The sequence below is a fragment of the Canis lupus genome, chromosome 26 (assembly GCF_003254725.2).
Source record: "Canis lupus dingo isolate Sandy chromosome 26, ASM325472v2, whole genome shotgun sequence".
Classification (NCBI taxonomy): Eukaryota; Metazoa; Chordata; class Mammalia; order Carnivora; family Canidae; genus Canis; species Canis lupus.
In genome coordinates, this window is record NC_064268.1 from 21595170 (window position 1) to 21613570 (window position 18401).

The 18401-nt window shown below is 39.4% G+C and overlaps 1 protein-coding gene across 2 annotated transcripts in view; it reads right to left on the reverse strand.

Annotated features, from left to right (window-relative positions):
- PITPNB (phosphatidylinositol transfer protein beta) overlaps positions 1-18401 on the reverse strand; it is a 64753-nt gene that overhangs the window by 18318 nt on the left and 28034 nt on the right. For both annotated transcript variants that reach the window (XM_025474405.2, XM_049101762.1), the window contains exon 8: positions 3925-4002. In XM_025474405.2, the coding sequence (XP_025330190.1) occupies positions 3925-4002 (78 nt within the window). The remainder of the gene's footprint in view (positions 1-3924; positions 4003-18401) is intronic.

An 18401-nucleotide genomic window follows, 5' to 3' on the forward strand; every position in this document is an offset into this window, starting at 1 on the left:
CTCCCAGATACTAGAAAAAGTGAATCCCTGGATACTAGACAGAGAAAAGGAATAACTGTGTCATAAATAGAGTAGCTTATGCATTGATCTAATCAACGCCAAGAGATGATGCAGCTTTCCATTCCCAAAGACCAAAGCTTTCTCTGCACTGGGAATGTGACACTCATTAACATTCAGTCCTGGCAACAACCTTCTGAGGCAGTTACAATGTTCCTCCCATTTTAGAGATGTGGAAGCCCAGGCCCAGAGCTAGGATTAAGTTACTGAAGTCACAACTTGTAACACATGGGATAAGGGAATGGATTTCACCCACAGATTGAAAATGTACAACTGACCATTGAAAACGTACAACTGGTATTAAAAGCAATTAAATTCTGACAAATACCATGAATACAGAGAGCCACACAAGTGCCTTCATGCAACAGGGCATAAAAGATGCAGAGTGGTAATTGAGAGTCACGGGCTTGAGTCAGAAATTGCTATGTCTCTGCACATTACTCATCTCTGTGCCCACCACTGAATCAAGTGCTACGGAAATGGGAGACGTCCTACTGTTTCTCCTACAACTATTATCTGTGTTTCTGACCAAGTTTCTCATCTATATAATGAAGCAGTTGTACTTACCCCACAGGAAGGTCATGAAGATTAAACACAACCTTGCATAGTGCCTGGCACCAAGGAGAAGTTTCTTTTCCACTCTCCAGTCTGGCGCAGACAAGCAGTAAATACTGCAATAGTTCAGAAGGAACACACCAGTGTGGGATAAGTAAGACAAAGTATCAAACAGATTATAGAGCTTGCACTTAGTACTGAATATACTTTTGAATGTATTCTTTTTTTTTTAATATTTTTTTTCTTTTTATTTATTTATGATAGTCACACACAGAGAGAGAGAGAGGCAGAGACACAGGCAGAGGGAGAAGCAGGCTCCATGCACCGGGAGCCTGACGTGGGATTCGATCCTGGATCTCCAGGATCGCGCCCTGGGCCAAAGGCAGGCGCCAAACCACTGCGCCACCCAGGGATCCCTGAATGTATTCTTTTAAGGTGAGTTTCTCCTGAGGGGCAATGGAAAAGAAAACTGAAAGGTCAGGGTGGGATGGCACATAGAAGGCCTCTGGAGCAGCTATGGAGCTACCAAACAGCTCTGACAAAGGAATGTTCTGACATATACTTTGGGGTAAGCGGGTCCAGAACAGGATTTCTTTTTCCTTTTTACCCTAATTACCATGTACTCCTTGCCTTCTCTCATATTTTAGAAGTACCGAAAACTGCAACTATCATCCAGTACTACCCTCAGTGCCATGAGGACTATAGTTACTGACAAATGGGGCCAATGAAGACAATTATAGGAGATGCTCAGAAGATTAAGTCAGTCCGTAGTTTTCTCTATGTTGTATTACCAGCTACTGTCATCCTTTCTACTCTTTATTTTCCTTCAGAGGACTAAGCAGATGTTATAATTACACCAGGTCCCCCTTATCCATGGGGAATACATTCCAAGCCCCCCCAGTGCAGGCCTGAAACCAAAGGCAGTGCTGGACCATATATATATATATATATATATATATATATATATATATATATATATATATATATATATATTTTTTTTTTTTTTACTGCATATATATATATATACACACCTATGACCATGTTCCATTTATAAATTAGGCACAATGAGACACAACTAATAACAAAACAGAACAATTACAACAAAATAGTGTAATAAAAGTTACACAAATGTGGTCTTTCTCTCTCTCCAAGTATCTTATTTTACTGAGCTCATCCTTCTTGTGATGATGTGAGATGATAAAATGCCTACTTGGTGAAATGAAGTGAGATGAACAATACAGGCACTGTGATGCAGTGTCAAGCTACTACTGACTTTCTGACATCAGAAGGTCAACTAATTCCAGAATGCAGCTGACCACAGATAAATGAAACTGTGGAGAGAGAAACTGCGGAGACAGGGGACTACTAGTTATTTCTGGGATCATTCAGATTCCAGAAATTCAATGAAATTCTGGGATCATTCAGATCCCAGTAATTCAATGAAATTCAGTTAAGCAATAACTCCATTTATAAGAGTAGCTACATCCACCATCATTTGGCTAAATAACCAAGAGATAAATGAGTAGAAAGGGATTACTATCAGTCAGCATCCTCACAGAGAAATAAGCAACTGCCCCCTCCTTTCTCTCTCCCTCTCTCTCTCTCACAGACATACACACACACACACACACACACACACACACACACACACACACTGGGGGAAGACTGCAATAATGCAACCTGAAAAAATGTAGAATTCACATTATTTCTAAAAACTAAACCTATTCTAGAATTTTAACCACTAATGGATGATAGAAGATAAGGCAATGTTAGTTAAAAGGATAAAAATTATAAATAAAAAAGGAATAAAAATCATATTCTAAGTTCTAAAAGGTTGGAAATTAGGCAAAAATCACAGTGTCAAACTACTTGTGCTGCCTGTTTTGAAACTGGGTAGGAGGTCCAACAGGAGAGACTGGAGCCCAAGCCTAATAGCCTACCACACAATGAGCATCATCCTTTCAAGTGTACACTTGAAAAGTTGACAAAGAAAATTTGATGTTTAATACACCTCTGAGTCTCAACTTAGGGCTTCTCTCTCTATTCCCTGTAAAAGCATCACTAGTTAGAATTAGGACTTGTTGGAGCAAGATGGCCTTCTAGAAGACAGAGCTGCCTTAGAGGTGGCCAACATGGCACTTTTTTCTTTTGGAAGGTCAGGTTAAATCCCAAAAGGGAAAGACTTCTCCTCAGACAGGGAGAAGCTAAAAATCGGAAAAAGGTTGGGGAAATTCTTTAAATCCACTGAACTAAATTTAGATCACACATACTGAATTTGTTCAGTATTTTTTAAGTGACATATCACTTCAAGGCAATTAAAATTAAAAGTCTCTGGTCATAGCTATTCAATTGGGAGAATCTTGAACTAAACTCTACCCAGAGAACAAATGCAAAATTAAGATAACTATGAATCATTTCCTAAAGAATAAAGTCAGACCCATTCTTCATTTTAGCTGATGTACAAGTCTGCAAAAACAGTTATGTCACCCACAGAGAACCACTCAATGGGTTATCTGTAGAGCTGTTACAGTAATCAATCCTCTATCTGTAAGCAACAACTAGCACCCAGATATCTTTTATCGATGATCAGTGACAGGTTGAAGCATGAACAGATTGGTTAACCAGTAAAAACATATTGGTAGGACTCTGCTTTGGGTATGTTTAGGTTTTACTGTTCCCCTGCTCCTGTCAAATTAACTAATAACTTGCTATCACCACATCAAGCCTTACTTAGGGGTGTGTCATTTAGTTTAGTGGTTATCTTTAAAATGCACTATATTTCTATAGCAATTTATATGATTATCTTGATACTGCTTTTCTTACTTCCATGAATAAAGTAAGGATGTGTTCTTTATTAGAAAACGACTACTTGCCATCAAAATTGTTCTCTGGTGTCCTGATTTCCAGAATATAACTATTAAGAGGCCAGGAACATGAGCTCAGGTGAAGGGAACTTGTTCAGTTTTTACTAAGACTAAATTTAAACTATAAACCTTCATTTTACATGGATTTTTGTACTGCTTCAAGTCTCAAAAGAGAACATTACAATCCCCAAAGACTAAATCACTTGTCTCTTTTAAGAGTTATCAGAATAACATTATGCTGAAAGTGACAGTCTGGCTACGTTCTGTTTGTTAATGCAGCACAGGCTTGCTGGCCAACTGCAACTGGCTGTAAGTCCTTATCGCAAATAAAACTATTTTTGTGCCATTTCTATTTTTCACTTAAACGTCACCAGCTCTTCCAGACTCAGGACCTGTCAAGTGGTCTGTTGCCAAGACTCTGCCTGTCAGAAAGGTCAACATCCAGTACCTTCCAGTTGGGTCCCAAAGGGCCTCTCTTGGTCTTGACTGACTGGAATAATGCTGGGTCTTCATCAGCTTTGTAGTCCTGCAAAGCAAAACAAAGTCAGAGGCAAAGAAGAAACCCAAAGAAAATTCTTTAACCTTGCCAGAACAGCTACTAACATAGGACAGAAACTGACTAGACTTACTGTGCTTTTGTGTAAAAGTAGGAAAATGCTTCATTAAGACATTAAGTTTTTGGTTTGGTTCTCTTTGCTTTCTACTTTAAGGCAATAGGACTACATAATATTTAGTACTTAAAGTCTTGATGAGCAAACCACTAGTTACTGAACAGCTATCTCCAAGAACAAATCTTCCCACATTTAACAGTTTCAACATTTTGGTATGTGTATTGTATAGACATATTCGAGAAAAAAAGGTACCCATCCTGGTTCTGACAATACCCATAGATGATGACCGAGAGCGACTACTGTGGCTGAGAACGCAGATCAGAACTATTGATCCTATGGCACCCCTGATATCTTCCACGCTGGGTCTGTCCTGGATGCGTCAATGATGTGAGGCCAGACACCTATAAAGTGCAAATCCTTTGGTCTACTCATGGGAGAGGGACTGCACTCCAATCGCAGTCCCTTGTCAGAGAAGTCAAGGGAAGGGTTTATGACTCCAAGATGGGACTACCTCAGTTATATCATGTCACAGGGCCCTAAAACTTAGCTTTTATGCAAAGGTCTAGTGTGTTTCAATTCTATTTCCCTAACATCCTCTTCCATAAAAAAAATGGAGGAAATGAGAGAAGTAAATCTTTTTAAACCATCTGCTTTACAAAAGTTCTTTTGATTACACGCATATATACCATACACACAATCTAGCAACAGGAAAAAACTCCCGCTGAAGAGCTAACGTCCAGATTTAGAAAAAGAAAGGAGTTTAAATGGTACCAGTGAGCAGAGGTCAGGTGGGGAGGTGAAAATTCTACAAAGGGAGAGCTTCTGCCTTCTCCAGTAGAATTTCTGAGCCAGGGGTCCTTCATGGCATTTATGGAAGGACCGACCACATACTTTGGGGAAAATGCCCAGACAAGTCAAAGATGAAAAAAATCATTGTTCTAGAGATAACAGTAAGCACCGAACATACTCTAAAGCATAAGACACACTTTCACACATCAAAGAAAATGTGTTGAGAAGCAGCCACTCAAGATTCAACACTTACTCAGGAAATGCACATGATATGTCAATTCCTAAAGAAGTTATAGGTAAATTATGTGAAGAAGGAAAAATGTAAGGTTCTAGTAGAAAACAAAACTTCAAAAAGGCCCCAACAGCGTGCCATAATTACCACACAAGCAAATTTAGCTGGGTACACTGAGTCTTAGTGCTTTAAAATACACAATGTGGTGTAACCACAGGTATTAGGTCAGTCAGCATTATCCAGGAACGATAACCCAGGACAAGCAACCTGCAAGGAGTTGGAAAACTGGAGTTACTCATGTGTCTGGGCACATCAAGAAAAGTTCAATTACTGTCAACTAACACAAATTCTTAAATTCCAATTTAAATTTACCCTCAAAACTAACAACTTCACTGCTAATAAAAGTACCAATTGGACAGACGGTCTCAAGACCTGGGTTCACAGTGCAAAATTGGCCATCCTGCTAGCATAACCATGTAGTGCCATAGAACATTTTCTCTAGCTCTGAGGCTTAGAACTGAAACCTAGAAACAAGCTCACTTTTCTCCAAAATTGAAAATATTTAACACTGTATCAAATTATCACCTTGACACCATTTCCCTCAATCAAGGTCTATTTTTTTTTTTTTTTTCAAGGTCTATTTATCCTACAGCTCCCATGTAGAAGACAAACACAAGATGCTATGAGGTAGTCTGATGGGTCTGAGAATATAAGAGAACCAACATCTACCTGGTACTAGCTCCTAGAAAGTCACAGTTGGGCTGGGACAAAGAGAGAAAGGCAAACAAAGAAAAATAACCAAAATCCTGGAGTATGGGTTAACTGCCAATAGAGAATGAAGAGAATTATAGTCAGAATCAAAATCAACTGATAAAAGCCAAGGAAATGTATTTTTAAAATGAGTTTTAGCATCAAGTTTAAAGGCAGAAAAACCTTGTGGCGCCTGAGTGGCTCAGTCGGTAAAGTGTCTGCCTTCAGCTCAGGTCATTAGCCCAGCCAGGGTCCTGGGATCAAGCCTCACATCAGGCTCCCTGTTCAGTGAGGAATCTGCTTCTCCCTCTTCCCCTGCCCATCCCTGCTGCTTATGCACATTTAGGCACTCTCTCTCAAATAAATAAAACCTTTAAAAAAAAATAAAGGTAGATGGGATCCCTGGGTGGCGCAGCGGTTTGGCGCCTGCCTTAGGCCCAGGGTGCGATCCTGGAGACCCGGGATCGAATCCCACGTCGGGCTCCCGGTGCATGGAGCCTGCTTCTCCCTCTGCCTGTGTCTCTGCCTCTCTTTCTCTCTCTCTCTCTCTCTCTCTGTGACTATCATAAATAAATAAAAATTAAAAAAAAAAATAAATAAAGGTAGAAAAACCTTAATTGCTAAGGTGTATGTTAAAAATTTTTATGATTAAATTGTAGTTATCTGTATAATGCCCATAGGCCTGGTGAGTGTTTTACATTTCATCCCATTTAAGGGGAAAATAATTTTTTTTCTTAACCATCTCAGGTGTGAGCTCACTGTGGATATACTGCTCAATTTTTTTTTTTTTAATGCGAAGTCTGAGATATTATAGAGCCTGGCATGCACTGAACGGTAAATACCACATTTCCTGAATCTAAGAGGCTGTCAGTTAGAGGATGCTCCACCATTTTATGTGCCATTAAAAGGAACACACTAAGACAATAAAACATGCCACAACTGGAAGATAGTTAAAATGTGTTAAAACGTGAGGAAAAGAGGGCAGGGAACCTTAGAACTGATGAAAGAGAGCCCGCAGAACTACCACACTTTTACTGCACCAGTGAGGGTGAAAACGAGCAGATGGATGAGGCAAGCTTTGCTGACCGACACTCCTTCAAGCCCTTCCTAACCCCAGCTTCATGCCAAGGTAACAATCTCAGGGCTTCTCAATGTCTATTTGACAGAATAATTCAACTGAAGAACATGGAATAATGCATCAAAACTTCTCCACTCTGTACTCACATACTGTTGCAGAAAGTCTACTTCCGAGCCTCCATCATTATGCCAGTTATTTGCTACAATACTCTTCTGAACTAAGGACTCACAGAATTACAGAGGAAAACCTAACCCTGAAGGCCATCCCAGCTGCTCCTTTTGCAGATGAGGAAGCCACAGTCCCAACAAGGAAGTGGTATGGCTCTCTTATCCTAGGGCTTCAACTCAAGCCTTCGTAGCCTCGGTATCCGAGGCTCACTCTAGCACACCACACAGGAGGTGGCAGGAGTACGTCCACAACAGCCAGATAAGCAAAACACATTTCAAAAACATGAAGCAGCAGCAAAGGTATCAAAGTAGATCTGCCTCTAAGGTAGGAGTGTGTGCATGTAAAATACTATACACACACATACAAATTTCCAAAGGTAAGACTTCCTGGCTCTTCTCTCTTGACTAAAATGCAGCAAACATTAAACATACGAAAAATGTAACAAAATCCAATTATTAACAATAGCACCTTAACCCTAAAGATGAGGATAATGTATCTTGTCAAAACCTAGGAATTTTTGTGCTTTTCTTATGTAGGTTTGAATACGTAAATGTTTAATCAGATGAATTAAGTAGCAAGGTATTAAAAAGCAGGAAGCAAGTGTAGTTTTAACCATCTCAGTTTTGTACCTTTATAACAAATATTTAATATTCTTGAACAGAATCTTCTTTGCTACAATTTTATTGTAGGGTATCTAGTTTAGTTTCTCTGTATTTGAAAACTGGCCGATTTATATCCGTATCACAATGAACAAATATATTCCTTCATGTATGACAGTTTCAGCATACAGAATGCAACCTCAGCTACCAATTATAGCTGCAAATGAGCAATAGTGTGGAATGAGACAGCCTGCTGGCTTTGTTAGTATTCTGTCTCCTTTGGGATCCCATGGGGAAAAGGGAGGCTCTGATGAAGAGAAGCCCTTGGCTCATGGTTTATTGTGCTTGCCACCAGCTGCAGACTTCTCATCTCATTAGTTCTTTTAGAATACTGTGGGTGAAGACAGCTGTAGCCTACTTGAGTCTTCAGCTCCTGGGTATTCTGAAGGCTGAATTTGCTATGCACTTTCTGTAATCCTTGGGAAAAAAAGAAAGCAAATTCACTAGGCCAAGGAAATGTATTTTTAAAATGAGTTTTAAAATCACGTTTAAAAGTAGAAAAATCTTATTGCTAAGGTGCATTGTGTTTAAAATTTTTTATGATCAAATTTTAATTATCTGTACAATGCCCAGAGGCCTGGCCAGGATAAGGGCTTAGTAAAACCATCATTATCAAGTTAGGTGTAATGTCCCTAGACACTGCTCGATCCACCAATACTAGTGCCTGAACAACAGAAAAACACAATGGTATCAGCATAAGGTAGATTCGGATTAGTGCTAATACAACTCTATTTAATTGAAAACTCTTATTTAAGTAAAAAATTGGAGGCAAGTGAAAGTCAAGACACCCTTTGGAGAACAAATAAAATATAATATGGTAAATAAATGGCTTACTGAGTTTCCATGCTGGAGCCACAGAATACATTCATTAAAATCTTATAAATAGCTGTTTTCTGTCACTGGAATACAAAAGTTGTGCTACCTCTTGGGTGTACATCTGTTACTCACTACAGCTCTCAATAGAAACTCTCAACAGAAACCAGATTCATTTTGAAGACAAAGAATATTAGTTTTATGAATCTTTTAGCATAGTGGCTGTCCCCCAAAATGCAAGTATAAAATCTGTGCTGAGCCAACCTAAATGTCCTTGAGCCCAGATTTAACTCATGATTATGAATGGGGAAGTGAGTAGGAGGTGGGGGACTGGTAGGAGTTTCTTGACAGCTTGTGGAAAAATTGAGATGAGCTCCAGATACCAGAAACTGCTTAAAGAACCATGCATGCATGGGTTACCACAGGTGAGGCTAAATGTAAGCTGAGGAAAAGAGTGCCCAAACCACAAGCATTAGCAACTCCTTCACACCTGTTTATAAAAGAGCACCCCCTCCACCCCCCGCAAAAAGAAACAATTCTACAGGGTAAAAATAAAAACTTGAGAGAGATATTAGGATCCTGCAGCCTACTGTAAAATGCCTTCTTTTAGCGCAAGATGATTAATTAGGTGTCTATTCAAATAGCTCAAAGATAATCACGAAGTTTAGAATGCACTGGTATTGTGACTCAACCTAGCAAAGCTTATTTCCTCTAATCACATCTTCAAAGTAAAGATCAGGATGAGGGGAAAAAAGACCAAATTAAATATGAAGATAAGTAACAAACATCATCTATTAGTGCTGCCCTTCATTTTTCAGTACGTATTGTGGCACTTGGAACACAAGGAGTTTCTGGATTCTATCACCACTGACCCTAGTGCATAACTAATTGGAGCTGACAAATTCAAGCCAGACTCCAGAGGGGAAGCCCATTAAAAAAAAATGTTTGCATTAAATTTTGTAATAGCAAGTAACAGAGGTGTAAAGACAAATAACATTTACGAACTTGTTTAAGAAACTCATTTCAACAGTTATTTTCAAATAAGCAGCTTTCTTTTCTATTTTTAATTACATCTCCCCAAGGACTCCTCACCCTTTCAGGTTCCCACAGAGCACCATTAATATAGTATAAGTAAATCTCATTAATTCAGGTCCTACCACCTTGGAATTCATAATAATTCGGACAGGGGCTGGACTGAAGTTTATCTTTGCGTGATCTATGAAAAAAAGATTTGCTACACAAATTAATAGAGTAACAAGATCTCAGGAGGGCTGTTTAAACAGTTCAGAAGTGTTTTAGAGCAATTCAGAAGCATTCATTTGCATATAATTATTATGCTAATTACAAATCATTCTTATCTATTCATTAAAGCAGATTCCCAAAGGACCACTAATTGTCAATAACTTGTTGGCCTAGTTTCTGTTACTGAATGTACCTCAGAGGAACAAAACTGCATTAAAAAAATATTCTCTAATTCAGCCCTCTCATTAATCCTTACCGGCTTCCCACCAATGAATCCTAAAAGGAGAATTTTTAAACAACTGCACTGAGAACAGAGAAATGCAGTCAAACATACAGGGCCAAAGAGAACACTTCTTTTGCGATCTTTTTAATCTCAGAGAGACCCTGCATAGAGATCTGGGGCGGGGTGTGTACGGCATTGAGCATGGGAAGCAGGCAGAAGCTGTCAACAGAGTTCCATGCTAAAAGGTGGCCACAGCCCAGAACAGTCTGCGTAGGGCACAGCCAGGCTAGAGCAGAGCGAGGCTGGAGCACAGACAGGCTAGAGCACAGCCAGGCTAAGCGCCTCTTCCATTCTTTCTCATCTTATCCGTATCCTAGTCACAGACTGCCAACACTGTCATGCTTATGAAGGCAGACTCCCAAAGCCTTTGGAAGGTTACAAACTAAGAGAGCAATAGAAAGAAATCAGAATCTCAGCCTTGAAAAAAAAGTTGCAACCAAAAGCCCAATGTGACAGGGGCACCTGGCTGGCTCAGTTGCTAGAGCATGCGACTCTTAACCTAGAGGTTATGAGTTCAAGCCCCACACTGGGTGTGGGGCCTACCTAAAAATATGAAAGTCAAAAAAAAAACAAAACAAAAAAACCCCCTTATGTGACAGTTCCATCTCCTACAACCCAACAGAGAAACCAAACAGTCGTGCTCTCGATGTCGGCAGGTGAAGGGAAAAGGAGTAAGCCCTCGGCAGGTGGGAAAGGGGGATTCCTGGAGGGCCCAGGGCTGGTAGGTTATTCCTCATCCCTGCCCTCAGAATAGGTGAACTACTACTGGTTTGGGTGAGCCTGCATTTCATGCACGAATGTACAATACGTTTGTTACTACAACATATTATGTTTATATATTTATTAAAGCAGTTTAAAATGAAGATATCTTAAACCCGACATCAACAAGTTTTAACACATTAACATGTCAATTATGTTAAAGGTGCTTATTAAGCATTATATATTTTACGATTAAATTGCAAATGCCTGAGGGGCACTGGGTGGCTCAGTGGCTGGGCGTTTGCCTTTGGCTCAGGTCGTGATCCCAGGGTCCCAGGATGGAGTGCCACATCAGGCTCCTCACAGGGAGTCTGTTTCTTCCTCTGCCAATGTCTCTCTGCCTTTCTTTCTCTCTCTCTCTCTCTTTCTCATGAATAAATAAATAAAATTAAAAAAAAATAATTGCAAATGCCTGAAATGTAATATTTTAAGTAATATGTTAAAGTCTTAACACAAAATGTATTTATTTCCTTATATGATAATAGATAAAATCTGGCCTATCAAGTATCTTAAACTAAAACAAGGGGGAAAGTCCTAATGAATATTTAGGTGAGCCCCTTCCAGCAAAATGTCCATGTTGGTATGTTGGTTTATGAGCTGACCTTCAGATACAGCTGCTCCTAAGACCCAGGACCCCAGTTAACCCATTAGCACGAATTTAGCAAACATTAAGTAGGAAATAATTGCAGTGGTGTTTTTTTTTTTTTTAACAGCAAGAGCAAAATCCAATAAACAAGATCATTCTTGCTATTATTTTTGGAAAACTTATATGTCAGGCACACACATTCTCTTAGTTAACCCTCACAATGTTGCAACAAAGGTAATACCACCACTTCGAGGGAGTGGGAGGGAATGAAATCCCTTTTGCAGAGAAGAGCCAAGACTCAGATGCTTCTCTGTCAACACCCAGGGAAATGAGCATACTTTAACTGCAAATATGATGTGATTTATACTTTATCATTTGATGAGACTTAAGTACTTGAAGGGATATTTGTTCCCTCTCTGCCTAGAGAATTTTCCCTAAGAAAGAATAACACTGCTTTAAAAAAGGAGGGAGGTGGTTACAAGGAACACACTTTAAAAAGACAATTTGGAGGGATGCCTGGGTGGCTCAGCGACTAAGCACCTGCCTTCAGCCCAGGGTGTGATCCTGGAGGCCCGGGATCAAGTCCCGCATCGGGCTCCCTGTATGGAGCCTGCTTCTCTCTCTGCCTGTGTCTCTGACTTTCTCTGTGTGTCTCTCATGAATAAACTAATTTAAAAAAAACCTCTCAATTTGGAGCCACTTATGCTAATTTATTTCAGCTGCTCAAAAATGCACCCCCCCCCACCCAGAAACTGGAGCAATTCTACTTCACACCTCACTACCTCCACCACCCTCCCTACTTTTTTATTTTTAAAACATGGAAGAGATCAGAAATAAACATTAAGTTAATGGGTTCTAGTTGAAAAAGTATTTTGTGCAATATACACATCATACACGAAAATTTTTAAAAATATTTATTTGAGAGAGAGAAAGAGAGCGAGAGAGAGAGCTCACAAGCATGCAAGAGCACAGGAAGAGGGGCAGAGGGAGAGAGAATCTCAAGAGGACTCTGCGCACCGAGCAGAGCTCCATGCAGGGCTCAATAAAACGACCCTGAGATCATGACCTCAGCTGAAACCAAGTCAGACGCTTAATCAACTACGCCATCCAGGCGCCCCTCATACATGCAGATTTTTAAGAGAAATTTAAAAATCCCTGCTAAGATTTAACGAAGCATGAAATAAGCAATATGTTATTTTCCCACAAGAGGGCACTGCCATCCAACTATGTGTTCAAATACACTAGCACATCCATGACTGGATGTCAGTCTTGCAAAGAGTTCCAAAAGTTGACCATGTAGGGCAGCATAATAAGGTAGGAAACATTTTCATATTTATTTTTAATAAAAACATGCCTATGTTTATTTATATCTCCTTTAAAGATTGGGGGTAAACCTCTATAACTTCCTACAAAAAGGATTTTGACAGAGGCTTGTTTCACAGCACAAAAAAGGTGTAGATGAGACCAGCATTTGACAAGTGGAAATTTCTTATGCAAACGCAAAATCATTGCTACCAGAAAACCTATATTTGAGTTATTTTGTTTTTTTTTTTTCTTTTCTCTGAGTTTAAGGCGGCTACTATCACAGGAGTTGGGTCACATATCTTACCTCTTTATTATGCACACACTTTAACAAAGAGCTTTTGGTGCTCTAGCACATACATCAGACATATGCTACAAACTTTTAAGACAGAAATGAATGCCTAGGTTCATAATAATGGCAAAAAGAAGAGGTACTCTACTAGATAAAGTGCTCACGCCAAAGAGAACTGAAGCAGCGTTTGGCAATCACAGGCCCTCCTCGGACTTGCTGGATCTCAGCCACAGACTTCTAATAAACAAAAGCTCTCTTCAGAGCTAAAGAATTAGGTAGCCACTGCACAGCTCTGAGAAGCAGAAAGCCCTTCTTAGGAAGTAAGCGGCAATAGTTGGAATGAAACTTACATCTAAAATGAAGAAAGACAGCTTTTTGAAAGTTGTGAGAGATGATGAACTGGTGTTGACCATTAAAAGTTATCATCCATCAAAGACTAATTTTAAAGGTCTATTAGGCTGACCCCAAAAATGTCATTTATGTGGCTCAAAAGCTGACAAATATTAACAATTTCACAAAGTCTGACCTAATATTTAGCCTTTTCCAGCCAGATTTCATGTTTTTTATTTTAAAGACAAAAATTAATCTTATAAAGATTTAGAAAGTATATCTTACGATTGTTACATTTCTTTAAAATTGTGAAGTTTTTTCTAAAGGCAGTACAGTAAAGCATATGTTGCCAAGACTACATACTCAAATGTGTAACATCTGGGCACTGTCTCACGGAATGTCTGATCAAAGGAAAAGATATGCCCAAAATCCTTCCTAGAGCAAAAGAAACAAGAATTGCTAAAGGTGTGACCAAAACTTACATGCCTAAATAAATTAAACCAAGTTTCATCAGCCCTCCAAGGTTGACATTCAAGAAAAAGTCTCTTTAAAAAAGGAATAACTTAAAACAATATACATTCATGGTTTAAAACAATTAAAAAGTGGTCAGATTGTTCAACACTCAAACACGGGAATGGTATGTTTAAAGTAAAAATGGCTAAATGCAAGGAAAAACAGGTCTTTATATATTCATTTAGAAAGGCAAATGGGATTTCAGAAAATCAGGTGTTGCTTAGCATTATTTCTGCTCTCAACTAAAATGGGGCATTGTTCTGCCTACCAAAACACACCAAACAAATGGATTATAAACAAAGAACAAATGGACAATGCTAGAAAGAACAAGCAAAAAGCACCAACTTTAAAAACCAATTCATTTTCTTTGACATCACAATCCTTAAAAAGATTACTGTGGGATTTCTACAAAGGGCTTAAGTGAGCAGTTTAGAAGAGCCCAACCCTCCATTATTATCTTTTGATATACAATTAAAATGGGCCAGGGCTCTTCTTTTAGCGAAGTACAAAACTCCAACTCTGGCTGCATCTTGGAGCCCAGGACTGGTCTGTATCAGTCGGAAGGGTTTGGGGAAAAAAAAAAAAAAAGAAAAAAAAGAAAAAGAAAAAGCCCTCTGGTGCAGAGGAACTCAGTACCATCCACAGTACACAAGCAACCAACTCCAAGTCATTTAGAAACACTTTAAAGTATTCACTGATTAAGAATCTTGCACTCTCTTCAGACAGATACAATTATTCCTCTATCTGGAAAAATATTTACCAGACCAACACAGAGCAAACAGCAAGTTCCAATAGATGTCTGCTAAGTGAACATATGAGAAAACATATGAGCAGTGTTCTCTGTTAAGTACCCAGACCAAAAGACACCTTAAGGGCTCAATCCTTTTATTATTCTATTGCACATAGGCGAATTTCAAAATATCCCAGAATCTAGCGGTTATGGGAGGAGGTGACTAAGCCACCGATGGAATTGCTTTTTTGGGGAGCCAGTGGAGATGGAAAGAAGAGCAGGTGGTTGTTTGTTTTAAATAAATTAAGCATGCTCTTAATTAACACATGGCGAAGGAACATCATATGGTGAGAAGATGCTCCAGAAAGACCAAAAATTAGTCAGCAGCCTTGCTTTTGAGTCTCCAACTTCTCTTTCCAGTGCTTATGTGATTTTAGAGAAGCTAAGCACTTCCCCTTGGGCTCAAACTCCTTAAAATAAAGGTTGGGGTGAATGTTATTAAACCCTGGCCTCCAAATAAGATTTCATCCCCTTTTAAACTCTTCAAAGAGTTCCCACTATGCAATCTTCACCATGTATAGTGTACTAGAGCATGTCCCAAGTGAGCATGTGTAAAAATCGCCTAGAGAGTTGGATGGAGCCCAGAGTGCCATCCAGAGACTAACCAAGGAGAGAGCTAAAAATCTGCATTTCTAACAAGCTGCCCCTGGGGAGACCTAGCTTAAAAGGAAAAGGCCTCAAGCACTTTGGCCAGAGTCCTAGTTAAGGCTCTGAGAGGCAAGCTTAGGAGTTAGTCACAATGCTCTCAAGAGGGCCTCAGGAATCCTTAAAAGAACCTCTTCACTTCCAAGCAATGTTTGGGGAACTGGACCTGTAGGCAGATTCAGCCACAACTAGGATTCCCACACATACAGACCTGCCTCCTAGCCACAGCAGGGGTGTTCTCCAAAAGAAAAGAAACAAGGGGGGGGGGGTGTAAAGCTGAGTGGGCTGGACTAAGGGAGGCAAATTCCAGGTACTAGGAGGAAGAGTGAGCTTTATCAGCAGCCCACCCCTTCACCTGGGAGTGCCTGTGTCCCCTGAGGTATCAGGGAAAGAACTGTGACTTGGGTGTGGAGCCACATGGTACTCTAGGAGCTCATGCTGAAAAGGCTGTTGGCAGAAGGGTTCTGCTGCCAAGAGGTGGCACAGAGGACAGTCCAGAGTTCAGCAGTGTGATGATCCAAGGGCCACAGCTGAGGAAGTCTGGCTCTGCAGGGCAAGCCATGAGGGCTGCAGGGTGGCTGTAGCACTTGGCGACCACACTCTACAGGATACACACTTCCCATCACTCCCCGGGGCGGGGGGGGGGGGGGGGGCGGCATTTGCAAAGGAGAGAGACTGGGAGAAAGGAGGGAGACTTGGGCTAAATATAACTAAAGAACAAGAGGAGTTAAAAAAGAATAAAAGAAGAAAGAGGTAGGAATGAAATCTGAGCTTTATCTAAGAACATAAGCTTACTGGGTCACTCGCATTCAAAAGGCCCCTTCAAGCTCTTTGGGGAAGTCCCCAGGAAGGACCCCATCGGTCGAAGCACATCGTGCACATCCTGTGTGTGACCTCGAAATGACCTGGCAGGAATACCATCTTCAGTGAAACACCACTACAGTTTCATATCATTAATATTTCCTTATTACTAATGTTTAAAAAGTTAGATGTAAAACTGTATCATTTGAAACTTGAATTAAACATTATTTCTATGAAAATAAGTTCTTGGAAATGATAAAAATAAAGTCACACAGCACATAATGCAAAGAAAGCATACACTATAGAGGAAGACTGATACAGTCCTTTCTGGTCACACATAAATACCTAAAAATGTGGTTCCAATTGCTTTCTTTCTTTCAAACCATGCTCATTTTCTTTCAAATTACTTCCAAAAACGAAGGTCTCTCTGATGTTAATCGTGTGTACACTTCAGCTTACACTTTAAAGAGTCTTCCTCTCCTGGGAAGTGACTTTTGTATACAAATCATGAAAAGCTACTTAGACAAAGTGCTGGAGATGATTAAAAGGGGCCAGATTCACATTTATACCTTAAAAAAAAAAAAAAAGCAGAAGCAGATGTCAACTGACTCATTTGTGTATATTTTGGAAATGAGTTGAAGATATGCATGTGCATTTCATCAGGACATTTAAAGAATTCTCAACTTTTTTTTTTATTGTGGTTCTGTATCAACAACTTTAGAAATTAAAAAAAATTATATTCTGGTATCTTCTGTATGCTAGATAAAACCTTGACTCATTACAATTTGCTCTAATTAAAACACTTTTTAATCTGACTGAAAAATACTTGCTCCTTTAAAAATGAATTTTTAGACTTGAAGGCATATCACATATGCTTCATTACCTAGGATTAGTAAATAAGGAACTAAAGTAGCATTGTTCATTTAATATCTAAATTATAAAAACTGCAATTCCTTCAAATGGTCTCCTCCCTGCTCCACCTTTTTTTTTAAACACCACAAAGGAAAAAAACGTGCAAAATCTTTTTTTTTTTTTTTTTTCCAAAATCTTTTTGATTCACCAAACCTTTATTGAAAAGTTCACTCGACGTCATGCGTTGAGCATCTTGCTAGGCCTGGAAACACAAAGATGATGAGGTACAGTCTGTCTGGGCCCCTAAAGGGTATCCAATTTACTGAGGAAAAGAGAAAGGTTTTTCAGGAGCAATTCCTGAGTTAAATTTGAAATGGAGGAGGGGTCAGGAGGGTGTGAGGGCTCAGGGATGTGTTCTGTTAGAACAGCATGCCAAGCAGAAGGAGCCTTTCTTCATAAGGGATATAACACCTTAACACTTCACTACAATGCTGCTTTCCCCCAAAATAGGAAACCTGTTCTGTATAGTGGCCAAAGGAAATTGAGTGGGGACATTTGTGCAGAAACTTTAGACTCCTCAGCTTATTTCATTAGTCAATCATGCATCTTCTAGAAAATTACAAAGAATGGTGGCTACAGTAACAGTCCTATATAGACTTTCCATAAGTAACCAGCAACAAAAAATGAATAACCCATACATTTAAATATATATATTCATCATGAAAAATATAATCATATATGTGTGTGTACTATATGATTTCTGAAGCAAATTACTCTGTGACCCTGGGTCACACTGACAGATTTTTACAACAGATCCTTGTTCCTAGAGTTATTGTGACAATAGCACCCTTCGATTATGTAAATATGTCAAAGCCGCTTGAATATTTACTCTGTGGGTCTAATCACATTCCTTCTATGCATGATGAAGTATAGTTCATAAGCACAACCAAAAAACAGCAAGTCTACAACGAGAGTGATATACGAGCTGTCTGAAACCAGCAACCCAGCAGAGAGTAAATCCTAAATGTAATCAACAGTCATTCTGAATTAAAATGTTTAGAGCTCCATGTTTATTAAATCCACCTGCAGTGACAGAAAACCCCCACCAGGTGGAGTTAAAAGATGTAAACTTTACCTCCAAATTCTTGGTTTTCTTAAATGACCAACTATTTCACTTTTCTCCTGATCAGGGAGGAGACTTGGCTATTTATCCTTTCAAAATTACTAACCGTTTTATTTCTTTTAAAGCAAGTAATAGGAAAGAAATTCAACCATTTAAGAAGTTTCCGGGGAAAACTAGCTCATTCAAGAAAACCCGGTGTTCGTTCATTAATAACCAAATGGAAATCAGTGGACTGAGTTAGACTGAGACCAAAACCTCCAGGGATGAAGGTACCACAGCCTGAGCTTTCAGACATTACCAGACCTTC